The sequence below is a fragment of the Falco rusticolus genome, chromosome 1, assembly GCF_015220075.1.
Source record: "Falco rusticolus isolate bFalRus1 chromosome 1, bFalRus1.pri, whole genome shotgun sequence".
Classification (NCBI taxonomy): Eukaryota; Metazoa; Chordata; class Aves; order Falconiformes; family Falconidae; genus Falco; species Falco rusticolus.
In genome coordinates this window covers 12,664,596-12,682,233 of record NC_051187.1, presented here as the reverse complement: position 1 = coordinate 12,682,233, position 17,638 = coordinate 12,664,596, and the positions used below count along the sequence as shown (strand labels likewise).

At 42.9% G+C, this 17,638-nt stretch overlaps 1 protein-coding gene across 6 annotated transcripts; it reads right to left on the bottom strand.

Moving 5' to 3' along the window:
- Window positions 1–601: 601 nt before the first annotated feature.
- On the bottom strand, window positions 602–15,795 carry LOC119158385. 6 transcript variants are annotated; one of them, XM_037410225.1, is made up of 8 exons: window positions 15,715–15,795; window positions 13,853–13,962; window positions 9,517–9,684; window positions 8,364–8,681; window positions 6,682–6,855; window positions 5,494–5,613; window positions 4,549–4,582; window positions 602–3,430 (listed from the first exon to the last, which is right to left on the bottom strand). In XM_037410225.1, the coding sequence occupies exons 3-8, from the start codon at window positions 9,578–9,580 to the stop codon at window positions 3,424–3,426; spliced, it is 717 nt and encodes a 238-aa protein (XP_037266122.1). In that variant the 5' UTR covers window positions 9,581–9,684; window positions 13,853–13,962; window positions 15,715–15,795; the 3' UTR covers window positions 602–3,423. The 6 variants fall into 6 exon arrangements, with proteins under 6 accessions (XP_037266122.1, XP_037266114.1, XP_037266105.1 ...); XM_037410217.1 differs by lacking the exon at window positions 15,715–15,795 and adding an exon at window positions 13,691–13,763 and having other exon boundaries at window positions 13,853–14,065; XM_037410208.1 differs by lacking the exon at window positions 15,715–15,795 and adding an exon at window positions 11,380–11,722 and having other exon boundaries at window positions 13,853–14,065.
- Between the last annotated feature and the right edge of the window lie 1,843 nt (window positions 15,796–17,638).

The window sequence follows — 17,638 nt, the reverse complement described above, 5'->3', positions numbered from 1 at the left end:
TTTGTAAGGAGCAAGTAGATGAGAGATGCTCCATTACTTCAGGTATACAAACCCCGCTCACAAAACTGCAGGTCTGATCTGCACCTTGGCAATGTCAAAGTGCATCATTTCCAGGCAACAGTATGGTACGTACCTCTGGCGTGCCTCCTGGTTTCACATTTAATAACGCATTTTCTATAGTGTCTGCAGTACACCAGAGCTGCTAACCACCAGCTCGGCTACAATTCACATGCAGATCCAGCTCCCTCCCTGATAGGATGAAAAGCTCTTCCTGCAGGCAGGAAAGAGGGTGTTCTCGATGTGTTTCTTAAATGCTTGAAAGCTTAGAAATTTCATCAGTTACTGTAAAGAAAACAGATTTCAGGCAGGTTGTGAAATGAGCTTTCATTTCTCTGCAAAGCTCACTACGGGGTACAAAAGAAGATGCCAGGAGACATCTCTTACTCCCGGTCTTTGCTTTTGCAATATTTAAGTAGTGAATCATCATGACAACAATACTGGATTATAAGTTTGGGAACCATGTGATGGTGATGCTTTTAAAAAGAGATTAACATGTCAAATAACAATACAATCAACACAGGGTTATCCATGAATAGCCAGGTTTTAAACTAATGTTTTATTGTGATGAGTATAGTAACACAAAACAACAACAACAACAACAACAACAACAAAATCAAAGTGAAATTGCAACTATCAAATTATGGCATTTGGCAAATCAGACCACTTTGTATCTTTAGTAATTTTTTATTTCATTAGCAATTATTTGTCTATATTTGTATATTGCAAAACAACACAAAGCAGTTGCTGAGAACGAACACTGCAGATCTTTAAAGCTACCTTGAACAGTTTTTCCTGAGGCATGGGATGATTGGTGTCTACCAGCACAACACGGCTCAGGAGGGGCAAAGTGAAACAGTTGCTAGTGATGCCTCTGAATATCACAGTCTGCATATTCAGTACGAAGAAGAGATATAAATGAAAGTGTGCTTGTGTGAGCCGTAAAAATGGGTCTGAGATTTATGTCTTGTGACTAATTTAGCTAAGGAACTGTCACTGGGCAGAGGTGTCCATAGAAACTTTCTCCTCAAAACACACCCAGCTCTCTGGCCCCAGCTGGTGTTAAAAAGTAGAAATTAAACCTGCACATCATTCAGCCTGAATCCCTCAAGTTAATACAATGTGAGTTCTCAAGTGTCACTTTGTTCCTTCTCTGAAGAACCCAAAATCCGAGTTTATACCAAAACCACCCAGTGTCAGCACCCGATTTAAATACCATATATACACGCACACATAGATTTTTCCACACGTGGACGCATTTGGTTTTCTCATTAAAAGGTCATACAAAAGAACTGCCATGGCCTTCAATGTTAAGATGGTATTTTTCTAGATAGAGGAAGATAATGTGTACCTCACTGGAAGTCTCCAGAAGCACAGTGGACAGATTAATCGCGTAAAATGGAACACTTGGCACTTCTTCAGAGACACCCACAGCAATGACTTAGAGCAGAGCGGAACAGAACCAAAAGCAACACCCATGACAGCTGCTGTGGCGCCAAAAAGCGAAAGGCCCATACCCGCTATGAGTGCTCTTTTCCCAAGCTATAGCAGCAGATACATTATTTCCTAAAAAAAGTATGGCTTTTATCTCAAACCAACCTCTTCCTCCCTCCTTTTAGATACACATCTACACCATCGCAAGCTTACAGAAGCCCTCTTCCAGGAAAGGACAGGAACTGCAATTGTGCTAAGGCACTGTATAAAAAGTCTTTTTCCTTCTATCTCTAAATCCTTGCACAGTCTGGACTCTTTACAGGTAACCTTAGCTTTGGCTTATTGGATAAGCATACAACATTCATCATGTTATAACAGAGTTCACAACTGGATCAGTCAAAATAACATTCAGTAAAAAAAGTCTTTGAATAGCTGGGGACTGTCACCTCTTCATAAAGTTTTGACTGCATTACACCACATTAAAATTGAAAAGACAAAATCCAACAAATAAGCTGAGAATCGATTTAAAAGGGTATCTTAGATCAGCATGAGTGTAAAGCCTCTACTGGGGAGGGAAAAAAACCAACCTATAACAACACTAGTCTCCTGTGCCAAACAAGAGCCAAATTTAAGAACAGAGGCTTTTCTGTATTTCTAAAATTAATTAATAACATTTTTTTGGATGTCTTTCATTATGAACCTTTCCCTTTAGATCTGACTGTAGCAAATTTCAGGAGTCACACACATTACATCCTTTGAGATTTCCTGCTGCAAGTTTCAGCAACAGATTTATGGGTAATTAAAGCTTGTAAAAATGATTCAGCAAGTATTCAAACTGTTTTATGGATCTGCTTTTCTAATTGTGCTGCTGCTGTTTTTTGCTCAAAAGCCTGATGCTAGATTAGGTCTAATGCAAAGTTTTGAGGATTTCTTCAAATCAAGCATGAACAATAAATCATTTGAAGCTGACATACCACCTGTGCACTACCAAATGGGGATCCCTGAAGTGCAATATTCATCACATGCTGTCTGCACACAGGATACCCAAACCTGTCTTCAGATGCAGAAATATACTGTAGTCTTTTCTGATAAGGAAACGAAGTGGGCACATCAATATGCTTTCCCACCCACTGGAATCACTGTTGAAAGTGTCCTATGTTAGAATTGCCAGTATTATGACCTAGTCTCTCAGGGAGATTGACATCATACTTCTTTTCAGCCTGGAAGGGGCCATGGCTTCCATGGCCCAATGCTGTTTCTGAGGGAGCTGGATATTGCCCTCTCATCCACCCTTGCACAGGAACAAGAGGAGATGTCCTCAACCTGCAGCTGGCTGCAAAATCAAATGTCTGTTCAAAAGGTCAAACCCCTCTAATTCAACAAACCAGTCACCTGTACAAAATGCTTTTTTAGATGTAAAGACCACCCAGGAGTTAAAAAAATAAAGACCTATGGGCATGCTATCACATTACAAAATTGAAGACATGCAGAGAACCTCAGGGTTCAACACATCCTTATTGAGCACAAATACAGTTCTCTGAAGAATTTCAGATGAACTGATAGTTTCAATCATGAAAATCATTGAGAGAATTCAGCTGGTTTAAACCTGTGTGCTGGGCCATCCACACATCTTGCAATGACTGCTGTCCTGAGCAAAGCACCAGGAAAGGATGGGAGATCCAAGGAGCTTTTCATGTCACTTGTGAAGGCCTGCAGCTGGACAACTGTGGCAATCACAGTCCTCAGTGAACATGTGGATTTGATGAAGGTACATTTGTGAAAACTACCATGAGGTCTCATATAAAATGAGGTCTGTTTGTCCAGCTGCATGTTGTACACCGTTACTGAGGAGCATGCTGCTGGCTTGGAGGTCTTGTTTGTAGAAGTTTTTCAGGCACAAGGTTTTACATGTCAGGATGCCATCTGGTTTTTCTAACAGCTGCAGAATTGAAGGAAAAGTATTTGTGAGGCCACCAAAGGCACAGGATGATTTCAGTGAGAATTATAATCAATCCAATTGTATGAGTTTAAGCTTGGAAATCTCGAGTGTGAAGTTCTCAAGGCAGCTACTCTGTCCTATCCGCTCCTGGGCGACCCCTTGCTCTAAAAGGTGAAAGGATTGCAGCTTCGGTGCCCAGTGAGCTCTTGGCATCTCTGCTGAGCCCCTGCCCTGGCTGCTACGGCTTGTCAGCTTTTGCCTTGGAGGTGCTCTGGGACAGGCCCCAAACACCACTGAGCACTACGCCACAGGGCAGTGCCTCAGGGCAGCCACTAGCGATATAAGTTTTTTACCTATGCATTAATGTATCTATTAGTATGTCTTAAAACAATAACTGCAGTGAGACTAGCGTTGTGTTACCTTACTGGGTTTCGCAAGCACTTACAGAACTCCTATTTTTCAGATAACCTTGCATTTTATCTAACTGTAGATGTTCAAACAACTCAGCTTGTTCTCATTGGCTTCCTGTAGCATTACTAGAGAGAAACAAGTACCTTCACAAGGTAATTCATCTGTTTAATCTTCAAACAATTTTAAGGTGAAATGAATCATCTTCTCAAGACAGCTATTTCTCTCCATTCACTAGGAAGGGAGCACTAGATAAAAATCTTAGGCTTCAACTAACTTCTAGCCAATCAGTTAAACTTAAACAAATCCAGATTTAGACATTTAATTCTTAGACTCTTAGAAAGAAACAACCAACATTTGTTTCTAAAGGACTAGTTCGGTAATGAGAGATGTCTCGGCTTCTGGCATTACACAAGCTCCCATAAACCCTGGAGCCAAGTTGGCTACAGGATGTGGGGAGGACACTGTATGTCAGGGTCAAGAGGCATCTGCAGAAGCATGTAAATGATCAACACATGAGTACTGGAACCACCGCAAAGTCATGCAGGAGCTAAGATCTATTGACTCTGACTTGATGCAGCGAGGAAATGGACATCCACTGAACATGGTCCTAGTAAACACGTCTAGTCCTTCACTGAGCACCCTCCTACCATTGTAGTAATGTGATTCCATCATCTACCATAATTAAACCCCCAAAAGTCAAATCTTACCAACAAAAAGCAGGCTTGATCACTGGGACAGAACCTAGGAAAACAATAGGAAGAAAGTACCAACATTAGCAAGGATTTACTCAGAACTAAAAGTAAGAGACATACAGTTGTTTTTTCCCTCGATTTTTTATTTAGCTGAAATTCCTGAGCAACTCACTGGTATCCATCTCAAACAGATCCACAGGCCCTGAGTTTTGTCCGCAAACCTCCACCACACATGGCAGGTGTGATGCTTTGCATATGACAGTGCAGTTGCATCCCAAGTTCTATACTGCGTTGTAGCACGACTATTTCTGAAGAGGTGGTTTAACATGACCTCACACTAAGAATAGTGCACTCTCTGTGTTGTGAGGGAGGAGGGAAGAGCAGAGGGTGATACAGAGGAAGGTAGATATTTCCAGGCTTTATTCACATGACTCCCTCTTTACTCCACAGAGCCTGTCTCAGCCCTTTCCATGCATATTAGTTTGCAAAAAACCTCTCCGCCTGGATGTATTTAGGGAAATATTCTTTCTTAAATTAGATATAGCTCTTTACTGGGCCGATGTTCGGCAGTCTCCTGGGCCGCGGTATGTCTCTGCAGGGGAAGCTGCACAGCAATGTTCAAGGCACTGGTGCCCACTGAGGCAGGGCTGAGCAGTGCAATCGCTCGGCTCTGTTACCGGAGCACAGAGGAAATCTATTCTGTGCTTATTTTTCCTAGTAAAGCCAGCTGACAGAGGCTGTCATGGCACACTGGAGGCTGTGTCATGGCACCAAAGGCAGCGGTGGAGTTCACACCAGCGGTCAGCCCAGCCTCCCCTTCACAATGAATACCATTTAGCAATTTCATAAATAATGTTACGGAAATTAGATCCAGAAGGAAAACCCTGCATGCTTTTTTCACTACTAGCACTGCTCGTAAGGCATGTTACCCACAGGAAACAATATTTTGCCAGACTATACCTTGATGATTTTGCTTCCGACAAATGTGATACGTTAGCAATGCTGCTGCACAAACCCCAGCAATCAGTAAAGTGGTGGTGAGGGTAATGTTCCCTTGGCTGACTGAAAATTGACGCTCACCTGGAGAGCAAAAGAAAATAGAGTCCAAGTGAATCAAAGAGGTGTGCTAAGAAATGAGCCTGCCTCATCAGCACCACCTAGGAAAAGCCTGGCCTGGTGCTTCTGCAATGTACTCCACAAAAGCTGGTAATGAAAGAAGAAACTAATGCAGGAGAGAACAAATAGCCTCTGGCCTAAGATATCTTAATGGAGATACCTGTAATGAAAGAATGGCTCTATCAACATTCGAAGCCAATTCTTGACTCCTCATCAAAACAGATAACTTTGAACATATATTTCATCTGAAATAACCAAAAAGAAGAGGTGTGAGACCCATCCTTCATGATGGGTTCAAATGCCACTGAGGAAATCCATTTTGACCATTTTTTAAATATCTCAATGCATGGGAATTTAAACATATAAATATCTAGAAAGGCTATTTTAATACTGGTCTAATTTGGAAGAGAAATAATAGAATCATCCAGCATGCATTCAAAAATTACAAAAACCCCAAACAAACAATACCACCCAAAGAAAACAAAACGCTCAAAAAAACCCCACCAAAACCCAGACATCACAGCAAAAAGTGGAAAGCCATAGCCCTACCAAGGACTTTCCCCAGAGGAGGATAAATACCGTATACTTGTCTCAAGGAAACACACTCTGCCCATATAACCTATGGAAGACGACAGGGATTTCTGCAGTAAAGAAATTTGGATGTAAAAATACCTGTATGTAACAAAAGTCCTCTTAGTCTGGAGGTAAAGTCTCATTTATCACTTAGTGGTAAGTGGAATTCTTGGAAATCTGTTGTGTGGCCATCATGTATTGCCATCCCTCAGCACCCCTGTATCTGTAACTATATAGCTACAACAGAAACCTATACCTATGGATATATATATCCAGGACTGGGCACCTATACAGGCTAGGGGAAAGCCTCTGAGTTTAGAGGGCTTCAGCATATGTGTGTCTGAAGCATGAGCGTACAGCACATCTCCCTGCCCTGCGCATGTAAACTCAGTCCACACCAAGCTGTCAGGGCAAAAGTCTCTCAAAGCAAAGGGCAAACAAACACATGAAGAGATGAACCTTGATTTCCTTCAGCAGTGATGTCGGCTGCTGATTTTCTGTTTTCTCCTCCTGACATTACATTGTGTAGGCCACACTTCAGCACACGGCTGGGTACTGAGAGGTTTGTGTCCACTTTACAGCAAATTTTCATCTCCTCTCTAACGATGTTATCCTCCCCGTTTTCTGAGGAAACTGAAAGATAGAAGAACTTTTAATTATGAATATGGATGATTCAGAAGATCTTCAATCAAGCGTTAAAAACGTTAAAGAGGTTAATAGGTTAAGTGTATCCTTCATGTACCACAAAAAAATGGAGATTGCTGCAATCATGCTTAATTCACCAAGTGTTCAAAATCAACGCATTATCATTTAGATTTTCTTCTCACTAAAGCTGATGAACTGTTCTGTGAATCAATAATAGAAATCTTAACATTTTTGCCCTCTTCAGATTTGTTCACATGTGATTTTAAGAACACCAAAACATCTGTAAAAAGTTTATCATTACCTTTTTGCAATTAAAACCTATTCAAATAATAATTATGACAGAATGTTGCCACTCCTGTTTACCCTCAGGAACCAAAGAAGAGGAACAAGCAAGACCAGCAGCTGTATAAATCTCAGAGGCCCTGGAGTGCCTCTCCCACCTAGCCTGCATGCCACCATGCCATTAGATAACTTTTTCCTCTTCTAGGAGAATCTTGAAAACTTCCTACCTACACATACCCACACTCAGCACATCCACCTGTCACCCTCTCAAGGGATATAGGCATCTACATCTACAGCAATTTCCAGTTTTCACCTTAGAAGTTTTAGTGCCATCCAAGCTTTACACGGTAGTAACAGCATGTAGATATTCTGCAGAGGTAAGCATAAATCCAGGACAGAAATTGTTTGTAGTGGCCAGAAATTAAATACATGAGGAACTGCTAGGATGAACAAAAGCACGTGTAGGTTGAGAATTTTTTGTTTTCTTCTGTTAGCAACAAGATTAGGAAGGATGCTCTAGGTCTTACAAGACAGGGGATAAAAGCTGCTTTCAGAGAACCATCTACAGCCAGGAGGACAAAACCAAACATATATTCAATCAGGTGTTTACTGGTGAAATGTCATTGGCCTGGGTCAAGTTCAACTAAATTATCATAAAAATCATGGCAACCTAATCTGCCATGAAGTTTGCCTTCTTGGAGCCACTTGCCACATGAACTGACAGACATTTTTATCTCCGATTTAGAGTTCCGTGAGAAAGCTGGAAGGATACCTCCTGGTTATTTGCTGAATTGCACTTTTTGAATGGCAATTACTTCAATACAGAAGAGCAACACAGAATGGCTCTTCAGGCTAGACCTGGATTTCAGTGTGTACTGACTGTAGTAGACAGAATCCATACATTGCCAACTGGCATAGATTTTGATCACGAGAATTGCTGTTGCCAAAAAAAAAAAAAAAAAAAAAAAAGGAAAGAAGTATAAATCAGGGTAACATGCATTTATCTGAATCTCTACTAGTGCAGTTTTAAGCAGTTTGACATGAGATAATTTATTTTGTAAAGGATTTAATGAATTTTTTTGACAAAAGAAACTCACTTTGACAAGTTAGTTTACTCATTAACCTCACTGTCGGCCCAAATATATAACAGTTCCATTTCATAACCAGAAATGTGTTTTCCATATGATGATAGCCAGGCTCCTAGTAGAGCATACCTTTAAAATCCAGTGTGCCACATGAGTCTCCTACTCCCATGGCTTTCTCCCAGACTATGGCATAAATTCCTTTAAGACAAGCATTTTCTTCTTGCTGAAGGCACATCATGATGTGTGTTTCACTGGTCACCAACTGAATTACTTCATTTGAAAATGTCTCACTTTGTGTTTCACCAATTTTTACAAAGCCTTCATAATTGGATGATTTGCATATGTGTTCCTCACAGTTTTTGCAGTGGTAGACTGTCACATTTGTTTTGCCAGATGAAGACCGTTGTGATCCCTCAGCAGGGTCACCACCACAGGGCATGGCAATATCTAAATAAGAAAACAAATAAACAAACAAATTATTTTCTACCAGTTTTCTCTGCAGAGTTGTACTGTTAGGAGACCGAGATGAGTTTTGGTGGACAAACCCAGCCATGGGTTGAGAGACACTGTCTGCCAATGGACAATTTTTATATGGTACTGGGCCCAGTCCCCGAAATAATTTTTGAGGGTAGAAATATGATGTAATTCCCTCACTGCTCCCACTGGGGTTTTAACTAGGGAGCTGGCAGCTTGGGAAGTGAGTTGAAAGGCATTTCTCTTGTTAAGCTAAGAGGTCCTCTGTATGGACAGGCTGAGATGAATCATTCATTATTTGCTTTTCTTCTAAAACTCCTTGGCACGACCCTATCAGGTATGTCTCCAGCAGATATCCAGACCCCAGGACAAATGAAGTTCACAGCTGAGCTGCCAGACTACATACAGCTGGATGCAGTGTCCCAGGTCACTGCCATGGGTTCAGTTCAGGTTTCTGCAGGCAACAGTTTTACAGTCAAGCCAAAATGCACCAGCAGCCTGGCCAAAGTGCTGGAGTATGCTGGCACTGGGTGCTGAGAGCTGACAAAGGTGTTTTACTCATTCAGACTCTCCTGGCGAAGAGTCAGTCATCACCTCATTTGACTTCAGACAAGTAGTCACCTCTCCCCAATTAGGTGACTGTGACAGGTCAAATGAGTCAACCTTCACCTTCTTAATTTCTTTTCTCACCTAGCGGTTTTGTAGTCTTAGTTTTAACTGGACACAACTGAGCTTTCTAGTAACAGTTCAAAAGTTTTTAGCTACTCACGTGCAGTGAAAAGCACTGAGATCAAGCAAGGAGACTCACTTGGATGGGCAGCTGCAATGGCCAGGAGCAGGAAACAAAACCATGTGAAGTAGGGGGACTCCATCAGGCTGCTCTGGGGGCTCAGCTCCAGTAGTGTTGGATGCTCTCCTAGATCCCCCACAGTCCCAGGGCAGGCTCACTTGGCTCCTCCCCAAGTCATCTCCCTGTCTGGACATTAAATGCAGCAATCGGCATCCATTCACTCTTTCTTATTATTCTCTAGTCAAAAAGAAAATGACTTCTAGGCCAAGTACTATAAAGCTTCTTCTAGCCAAGATAGCTGGAATACAGGCAAAGAAAAGTTTACACTGCTCAGCTGCTACAACACTCTGAGACTGCTTTTGCAAATGGCAGACTTACACCCCTTCCCACCTCTGGGTCAGTCACAGCAGTAGAAGACACATGGCCTTTCTGCCTGCTGGGCAGGAGGCTGCGTTCTTCAGGTCCTCCAGGCTCCTCAAGGCAGCGGCCCTGTACACATCGCTCAGGAGTCCATGCAGCAAATAACTTCTTGGCTGGCTGACACTTCCAAAGCCCACAAAAAAATCAGACAAGGAAGATGTTTTGCGTTGAATGTTTTGCTTGACCTAAGATGAAATCGTTATTATCAAATTGAATTCTATTTTTCGTTTAGAAGACCTGATGGGAAATATCTGATGGTCCAAGTTAAATGAACAAACCAAACAAAAACTTAGTATTTTTTACAAAAAATGTCTTGGATTTAGTCAGAAAGTCGTCCTCAATCATTACAGTGAAATTGTCATGAATACGTGAAGTATGTTTTACTAAAACACAAGTTTCATTTTCCAAAGGAGGGAAAAAAAAAAAAAAATCTGGAAAAATCACCTAACTTTCCTCATTAGCCTAGCTCTAGAAAACAACAAACTGCTTTGCCCTAGGAGCTTTCTTTTAGAACAACTTTTTTTGGTATGTCACTACGTGAGAAGTACCAGAGAAGTCCCTTGAGTAAATTTCCAAATGAATTCTGCGTTAATTCCTAGGTACACATCAACTCTTCAGCAGAAGTTAATCATTGCTTATCTTTCATGATCCATGCCAGCCTAGAGCTGCTGAAAGTCCTATCACGATTCTGGAAACAGACGAGAGAGGACAAATACAAGCCCCAAACCCAGCCCTTTCCAGCTGCCGACAGGCCCAGGAGGCAGATCTTTGAGACTGCAAAACTTCCTGCAGAATGAAATCTGGGGCCCCTCCGCAGAGCCCCGAGCTCTCGACACCCCCATGCAGGGCCCAAGCCCAGGGAACCGCAGCCTGAGCAGAGGTCCTGGCCTCCACGAGCACCCAAGGGGTGACCGTCCATTTCCACTTCACACCACACGAGGGACCAATTCTTCCATTTTATCCACGGTGCTCCCTCTCACCTTTACAATCCTGCAAGGATTTCTTCTTGCCCCATCAGGTATTAATAACATTCAGAGCATCAAATGAGCTCAGCATCTTTTCTCATACTCTTTCCATACATCTAAAAATAGTGCCTATCTTTTTTACTTTGGGCAAGTTCGTGCTTTGGGTGGGGTTTTGTTTGTTTGTTTGTTTTGTAAAAACAACACAAAAACAAACAGGTCAGTCGGTACCATCTCACACATCACTCACTTCAACCTGACTCCTGCCTTGCAAAGCATCAGTCAACAATGCCTGTGTGTCGTCGTCATCATCCCCCCCCCCCCTTCCCGAGCCGAGTGCCAAGGGACTATCATCACCTTAGACTAACAGAATCATAGAATCATTTAGGTTGGAAAAGACCCTTAAGATTACCAAGTCCAACCATTAACCAGCACCACCCAAACCATGTCCCTAAGTGTCACATCTACACATCTTTTAAATACCTCCAGGGTATCATACCTCCTTGTCCTCCTTGTAGCACGTTCCCTGTGTAATGCAGTCCTCACAGACACAGTGATTTTTTTTTTTTTTTCACCAGTAGTTTTCAGCCTGAGCTTTGTATTTGTCTTCCTTCCGTTGTTCTCTCTTCTCTTTTGTGATCATCTTGGCTCATACTTAAGCCTCCTCTCATTTTGTTCAAAGTTTATCCCCCTTCCTCTTATCTCTGGTGACATTCCTTCCTGCTCCCCCACTTCATTTTCAAAAGCCAGCACACTGTTCACCAAATCTCCCACTGGTCTGCCTCTTAACCCTCTTTTTTGACAGGTTTCTGAGAGTCTTCAGCTGTCTTGGCCACCTCCTGCTATCAGTTTTAAACTTACTTTAACAATAAACCACTCCAATCTAAAACAAACTTGTTTGGATAGAAAGTATTTTTCATCAAGGTTTTTGCCCACTTACCTTTCTTTTCAAGGCAATACAGACCTTCACTTTTCAGATCTACTGACAGAGCTGGGAAGCTTGAAAAGTCCTATATTTAGAGCAAGCATTTCTCACCAACAGCTAAAACATCAGTGTCTCATCAACGTTATTCTCATACTACATCCAAACCGCAGCACTGTACTAGCTACTAAGACGACAATTAACTCTACCCCAGCCAAAACCAGGACACAAACACAAAACAATAATCAACTCCACTGTTTACCAAAACAGTAAAGCCAGTCAGTCACTAATGCAATAGCATCATTTCCATCAGAGGAAAGGTCCTCTCTCAAAGTTAAAAGCTAATGCCCTGGAATATTCTAGTTTGGCACCCGCATTTTCCTACTCCAGCATGAGCTAAACGAGCTCTCTGCCTTTCCAGTGCGCATCCTCAGACTCAGGGAACTCTGCTCCAGCACAGCTCAGCTGAGGCTGCTGCTTCAGTGGGGACCCCCATGGTGACAAGCACAGAGCCTGCGGCAGGGGATCACCCAAAGTCCCGCTCACAGGAGACGGCAGAGCAGGGCTGCTGCTGGGGGGTTGAGGTGTGCTTCCCTCCCCAACTGACCGCGAGGTGCAGTCATGGACCCACAAGATCCGATGCTATTTGCCAACTGTAAACACTGCATTTCCCTGCCCCTTCTCTCTCTTCCAGCCACACAACCTGCAGGTCTGTAGCTTTATAAGCATTTTGGTATATGGCTTATATGGCCAGGCAGAACCATCTTGGTGGAATAATGCAATGTATTTTCAGAAAAGATTTATTTGTTACTCTAAGTATCCCATGGAGAGGACTTAAGTTTCAAACAGTTTGAAGAAAATAACGTTATTGAAGGAAGCAAGGCAGTAACAAAATAAAACCCAAAGAACTTCAGAAGATCCTACAGATTTTATTTTCCACTGTAACTTCTTTCCTGGAAAAGGAGTAGAATATACATAAGAGCTAATTTTTGCATTACTTTCAGTACCAGTTTTGCTTTGTTGATGTACTGGATACCACTCGGAACAAGCTTTTACAATAAGCAATAATAATAAAAAAAACACACACACAAAAAAAAAAACCACAACAAAATCACAGAAAGAGACAGAACAGCTATTCCCAGAGCAAGCCTGTGAGCATGGTTTGTTTCCACAGTCCCACCAAGCCGGTGCAGAAAGTCACCAGCAGGACACCGAGCCTGAGCTGAGAAATCTCAGCACCTGCTCTTAAAAAAAATCTTCCACCGTAATCATTAGAAAACACTGCCAATGTTTTATTTTCTACTTGCAGCACATTAAGACAAGTAGAATAAACTGTTTCACTAGCTTAATTTCTTTTATTTTAAAACTAATATCTCTACTGACTGACACTTTCTGTTTAGGTTCCCTGTTTTGTTTTGACCCACCCGTGTCCCCGCAGGTCTCGGAACAGCAGCACAGGGAAAACAACGCACCATCAGCTCCAGCCTGGGCAACAGCTTCTCCCCAAAAAGGAGAAGAGTTGCAAAGATTTCTACTGCAACCCTCCTGGCAAATTATGCTTTATTTGCAAATATGACAGAATGGCAATTTTGGAAAAGGAGATATTAGCAAAACATGCTAAGGAGCTACAAATAAAAAAGTTAACTGGATGTGGGAAAATTATTGGGGAGTTACTTGAAAATGCTCTAGTAGATTTATACTACTGCTTCTGTGGTCATTCACACTTTTATATAAGTGCACCACTTAATGAAGCTGTTGGGTTTTTGCATTCGCACAGGCAATATGAAAGCAGTGCAGAACTGTGTGAAAGTTAGTAGCCAGGGCCATAGAAACTGGTGTTATTTATTTAGCAAGATTATACAAACAAGCAATACACATTCTTCCTTACCGAGAAAATGTGAAACATGCTAATCATTTCCCTTCTGCAGCAGACTGGTTTTTTAGTGCCCATTTCTAAATGCCTAATTAAAATGAGGAAACAGCAACAATTTGTAAAATAAAAGACTGGCTGTAAGACAGGATCCCTTAAAGAAGATAAAAGCATGAGTACCTTAAAAGCTGTCTGCATCCAAAGAAGCCTTTGTGCCTTTTCCCTTCCCTTCTCCATGCAGTCAAGCAGCCTTCCCAGCTTCCAGTTCAGTCAGCTCCTCTTCCATAGCCCTGCAGAGGAAATGCAGAAGCCACTTGGATCCCAGAGAAAAGGGCGCACGACCAGTTTCTCCCTTCTTTAAAAGTCAACTGCATTTCCACTTTCACTTTAGGAGTAGCAGGTCAGGTCTCTGAGCAATACAAAGTCAGTCCCTGCTTCGTGGGACTGTGCAGCTGGAAAGCATGGGGAAAAAAGATCACAGACCCCAGAAAACCTCCCAGGAACCTGCTTATGGGTTCTGGGGCAGTAAATCTGTCTCTGTATGTATTGCAACAGTAACGTGAAGGGACTGGATTTGGGGTCTGCTACCAACTTGCCAGGCAAGGGCCCACAGCCAAGGAGAGCCTGCAGCACTGAGCTGGGCTCAGCTCAACTTGTTCCCGGTCAGGCATCAGTGTTACAAGATACCCTGCCACAGCACAGATGCTCAGCAGCACTGCTGCTGCTTGACTGAATTTGCGCCCATCACATCATCTGGCATTAGCAGCCAGGAGCTGAGCGAGGGCAGTCTGCGCAGCCCTCTGCACATCAAAGAAACCTCTCTAATTCCCAAACACTTTGCAAGTCAAGTCAAAAAACACTCATTGGCCTTGGCAAAGCACTTTGAAATGAATGCTACAGGTATTCATTTTTCAATGGGCCATGTTTATATTTGCTCTTCAGTAGAGAAAATACTATTTATTAGGTCTGACCATCGAAAAAAGGCTTCAAGGACTTGTTCTGCAGTATTTCACACACTCTGTGGTCTGCTGTGCTTCAGCTTAACTTCCCTGCAGGGATGAGGAGTGCTGGTAGAAGACTTCTTTAAACAATGCCTCTTTATTTCCCTTACCTTGTACCCTTCCTTCAGGCAGGGCCCGTGCTGGCCTGGAAGGGATATTTCTCCACAGGGAGAAACATGACAGTGTCCTCCACAGCTAACTCCAGGAAGGGATACAGTTGTTCTGCCCTTGTCCCCTTGAGGACACAGCCCACCTCCCCATGGTCTTCACCACGGGCTCCAGGGGAATAACTGCTCTGGCGCCTGGAGCACCCCCTCCCCCTGCTTCTGCACTGACTGGGGGTCTGCAGCACTGTTGCTGTCACACAGTCTCACTCCTCTCTCTGGCTGCAGCTGCTCAGTGTTTTTCCCTTCCTTAAATCCATTATCCCAGAGGCACTACCACTGTCACTGGTGGGCTCGGCCCTGGCCAGCGGTGGGTCTGTCTGGGAGCCGGTTGGTATGGGCTCCATGGGGCAGCCCCCTCTGTAGCCCCCCCGCCAAACCCTCCACACAAACCCAATGTAAGGGTAAACATAAAAAAAAAGCAGGGAGCTTCATCTCAAAACCAGGGAACAGTCAGGAGGCAAGCCAAAATCCCACTCTGCAACCTGCTGCTAAGAAATAGCTGCACGGAGGGTCTCTTTGCTCCCAAAGAGACCTGGACAGAAAGAGGAAATGTTTTTAATTACATTTTCGTGAGGAACAATCAAACCATTGCTTCTTTGTTCTTTCTAACACAGAAATGCAGAAAAGGGCTTTAATTTCTACACTTACTCAGAAACACTTCCTGTTAAAATAATTCCTGAAAAAGTAAGACCCATAGTCAGAAAGCGGCTGGCGCAAGGCTCACTGCAAGGCAGTGGCAGGAGCTGCTCAGCAATACCCCCCGCTGCTCCTGGCCTGGCCGTGAGAGACAGCGTAATCCCCTCTTTGTCCCTCCAAAACGGGGCTAAGCATCTTCTTTGCTCAAAGCACATCTATACAAGAATCCAGAACTTACCATGGTGGGATTACAAAAACACCTATCCGGGGTGTGGTTAGAGCTCTCTTAAGGCCCCTGGCAGCAGACAGCTTCTAACATGCACTGGGTGCTGCTGGCAAGGTCGAGTTGCTCAGCTCACCCCCAGCTGACTATGATGTATCACATGTATTTCCCTGCCGCCTGAAATGACCTGGAATTCCTCGTTAAAAAATAACTTGCCATTATAGAAGATAAGCAGGTACAGGGCAGCCTTTGAGTCAATCACTTCACAAAGAAACCAAAAGAAGCCCTGAGTGCACGGCACCAGCTGTACTTTGACTCGTATATAAGGGAGAAAGCAGCTGGCAGCACCTTGCTGACTCAGCATCCCTACCTGGCACAGGGAGAGCTATGACAGTGCCGTGAGTTTCAGCTGCTGCTGTTGCCACACAGCCTCAGTCCCACATCCTGCAGCACGCAGCACCTCCATGAGGAGCCGATGGTCCTTTTGCGCCCCCATGAATCTATACCTGCCCTTTTTCCCTGCTGTATCATCTACTGATCCTGTTTCCAGGCTGCAAGCAGAAACAAGGAAAACCAAAATGCACTGCAGCTCCCTGCTTCTGAGCTGAAACCCCTTACGTCTCAAGAACAAGTCTGCAGCCATGTGCACTATTACACTCTGCTGCTTGTCTCAGATATGGAAACTGGAAGGTAAGTGCATGTGCAATGGTGGGTGGAGCTTCAGAGCTTTCTCAGTCCTTTGGCTGCTCCAAGCAAGAACAATCCCTTAGCATGCCTCAGCTGTGTAGCACTTGCACTTTATTTTTTTAACTGAAACTAATGGTTATTTCCACATATTTGCCAAATGGGCCACTGAGAAAAATAGTTGGCCAGCACTGTTCTAACATGTTTTAGTGTGTAATGCAAATAGCACAAGGGAACAAGTTGTAGCTAAGGAACATAGCAACACAGATGCACACCAGGGTTTTTTTGGCCTCTGAAGGATTGAATGACCTCAGGAATTGCTGACAGGACTAAATTCTTCACTCAAATCCAGCCCATCTAAACAGAAGTTCTAGTGTAAAATACATCAATATTCCAAGAATAATGTTTTTTTTTTGCCTTGATTCATTTTTCACATAAGTTAGTTTCCGAGTACAAAAATTCGGTAATCCCCAGCCTTACAAGAAGTGCTTCAGACTAACCTCTCCCTACGGGTCACAGTATTGAGTTCCCCTGGCCCTGTTTTCATGCAGATTTTCATTTTCAGTGTGTTCTCTGTGAGGGATACCCAGTTACTCAAATGACTACTTTCTACAAGCATGGAACAGAAATCCAGAGGAAGCATCTACTGTCTAACCTGAAATTCCCAGGAACAGGGAAAGGATGTCAGTATCCAAGAACCGCTGATAAGAAGTTTATTTTAGCCTGTGTAGATACAGCTTGCACTATGTCCTTTAACTATAAATTAAGTACCTGATAAATAGAAAAGTAGTACTATTTATTTCTTTAGTGAGGAATTTCCCCTTCTCTTATTCACCTAGAAATATGTATTAGGTATTTATTTTTCTTTGTGGGCAGCAGAACCTTCTTGCCTTGCACTACATGACAAGAGATGTTCTGGAAATAAGATCACAAAGAACATTCCATGTGTTGGCTAAACCATTTGTAAAACCTCTTGAATACTTGTGACAGCTGACCATCAGCCTACTCCTGCATATGCACCAATTTCTGTTTAAGGCAAAATTTTCAAATTCCTTACATGCTGTTGTATTCAAAGCCCAACCAACTTCCAGACAACTAACCCGATGGATTCAGGACAGACAGCTGTATTCTGTTTTACTGCCAGCAGGGTCTTTATTGGACTGTATTTATACTGCAGTAATCCTAGAAACTACTCCTGAATGAGGCTTAATTTTCACTTCCAAGAGAGATAATCTCCAACTTGAACTTTCTCCTA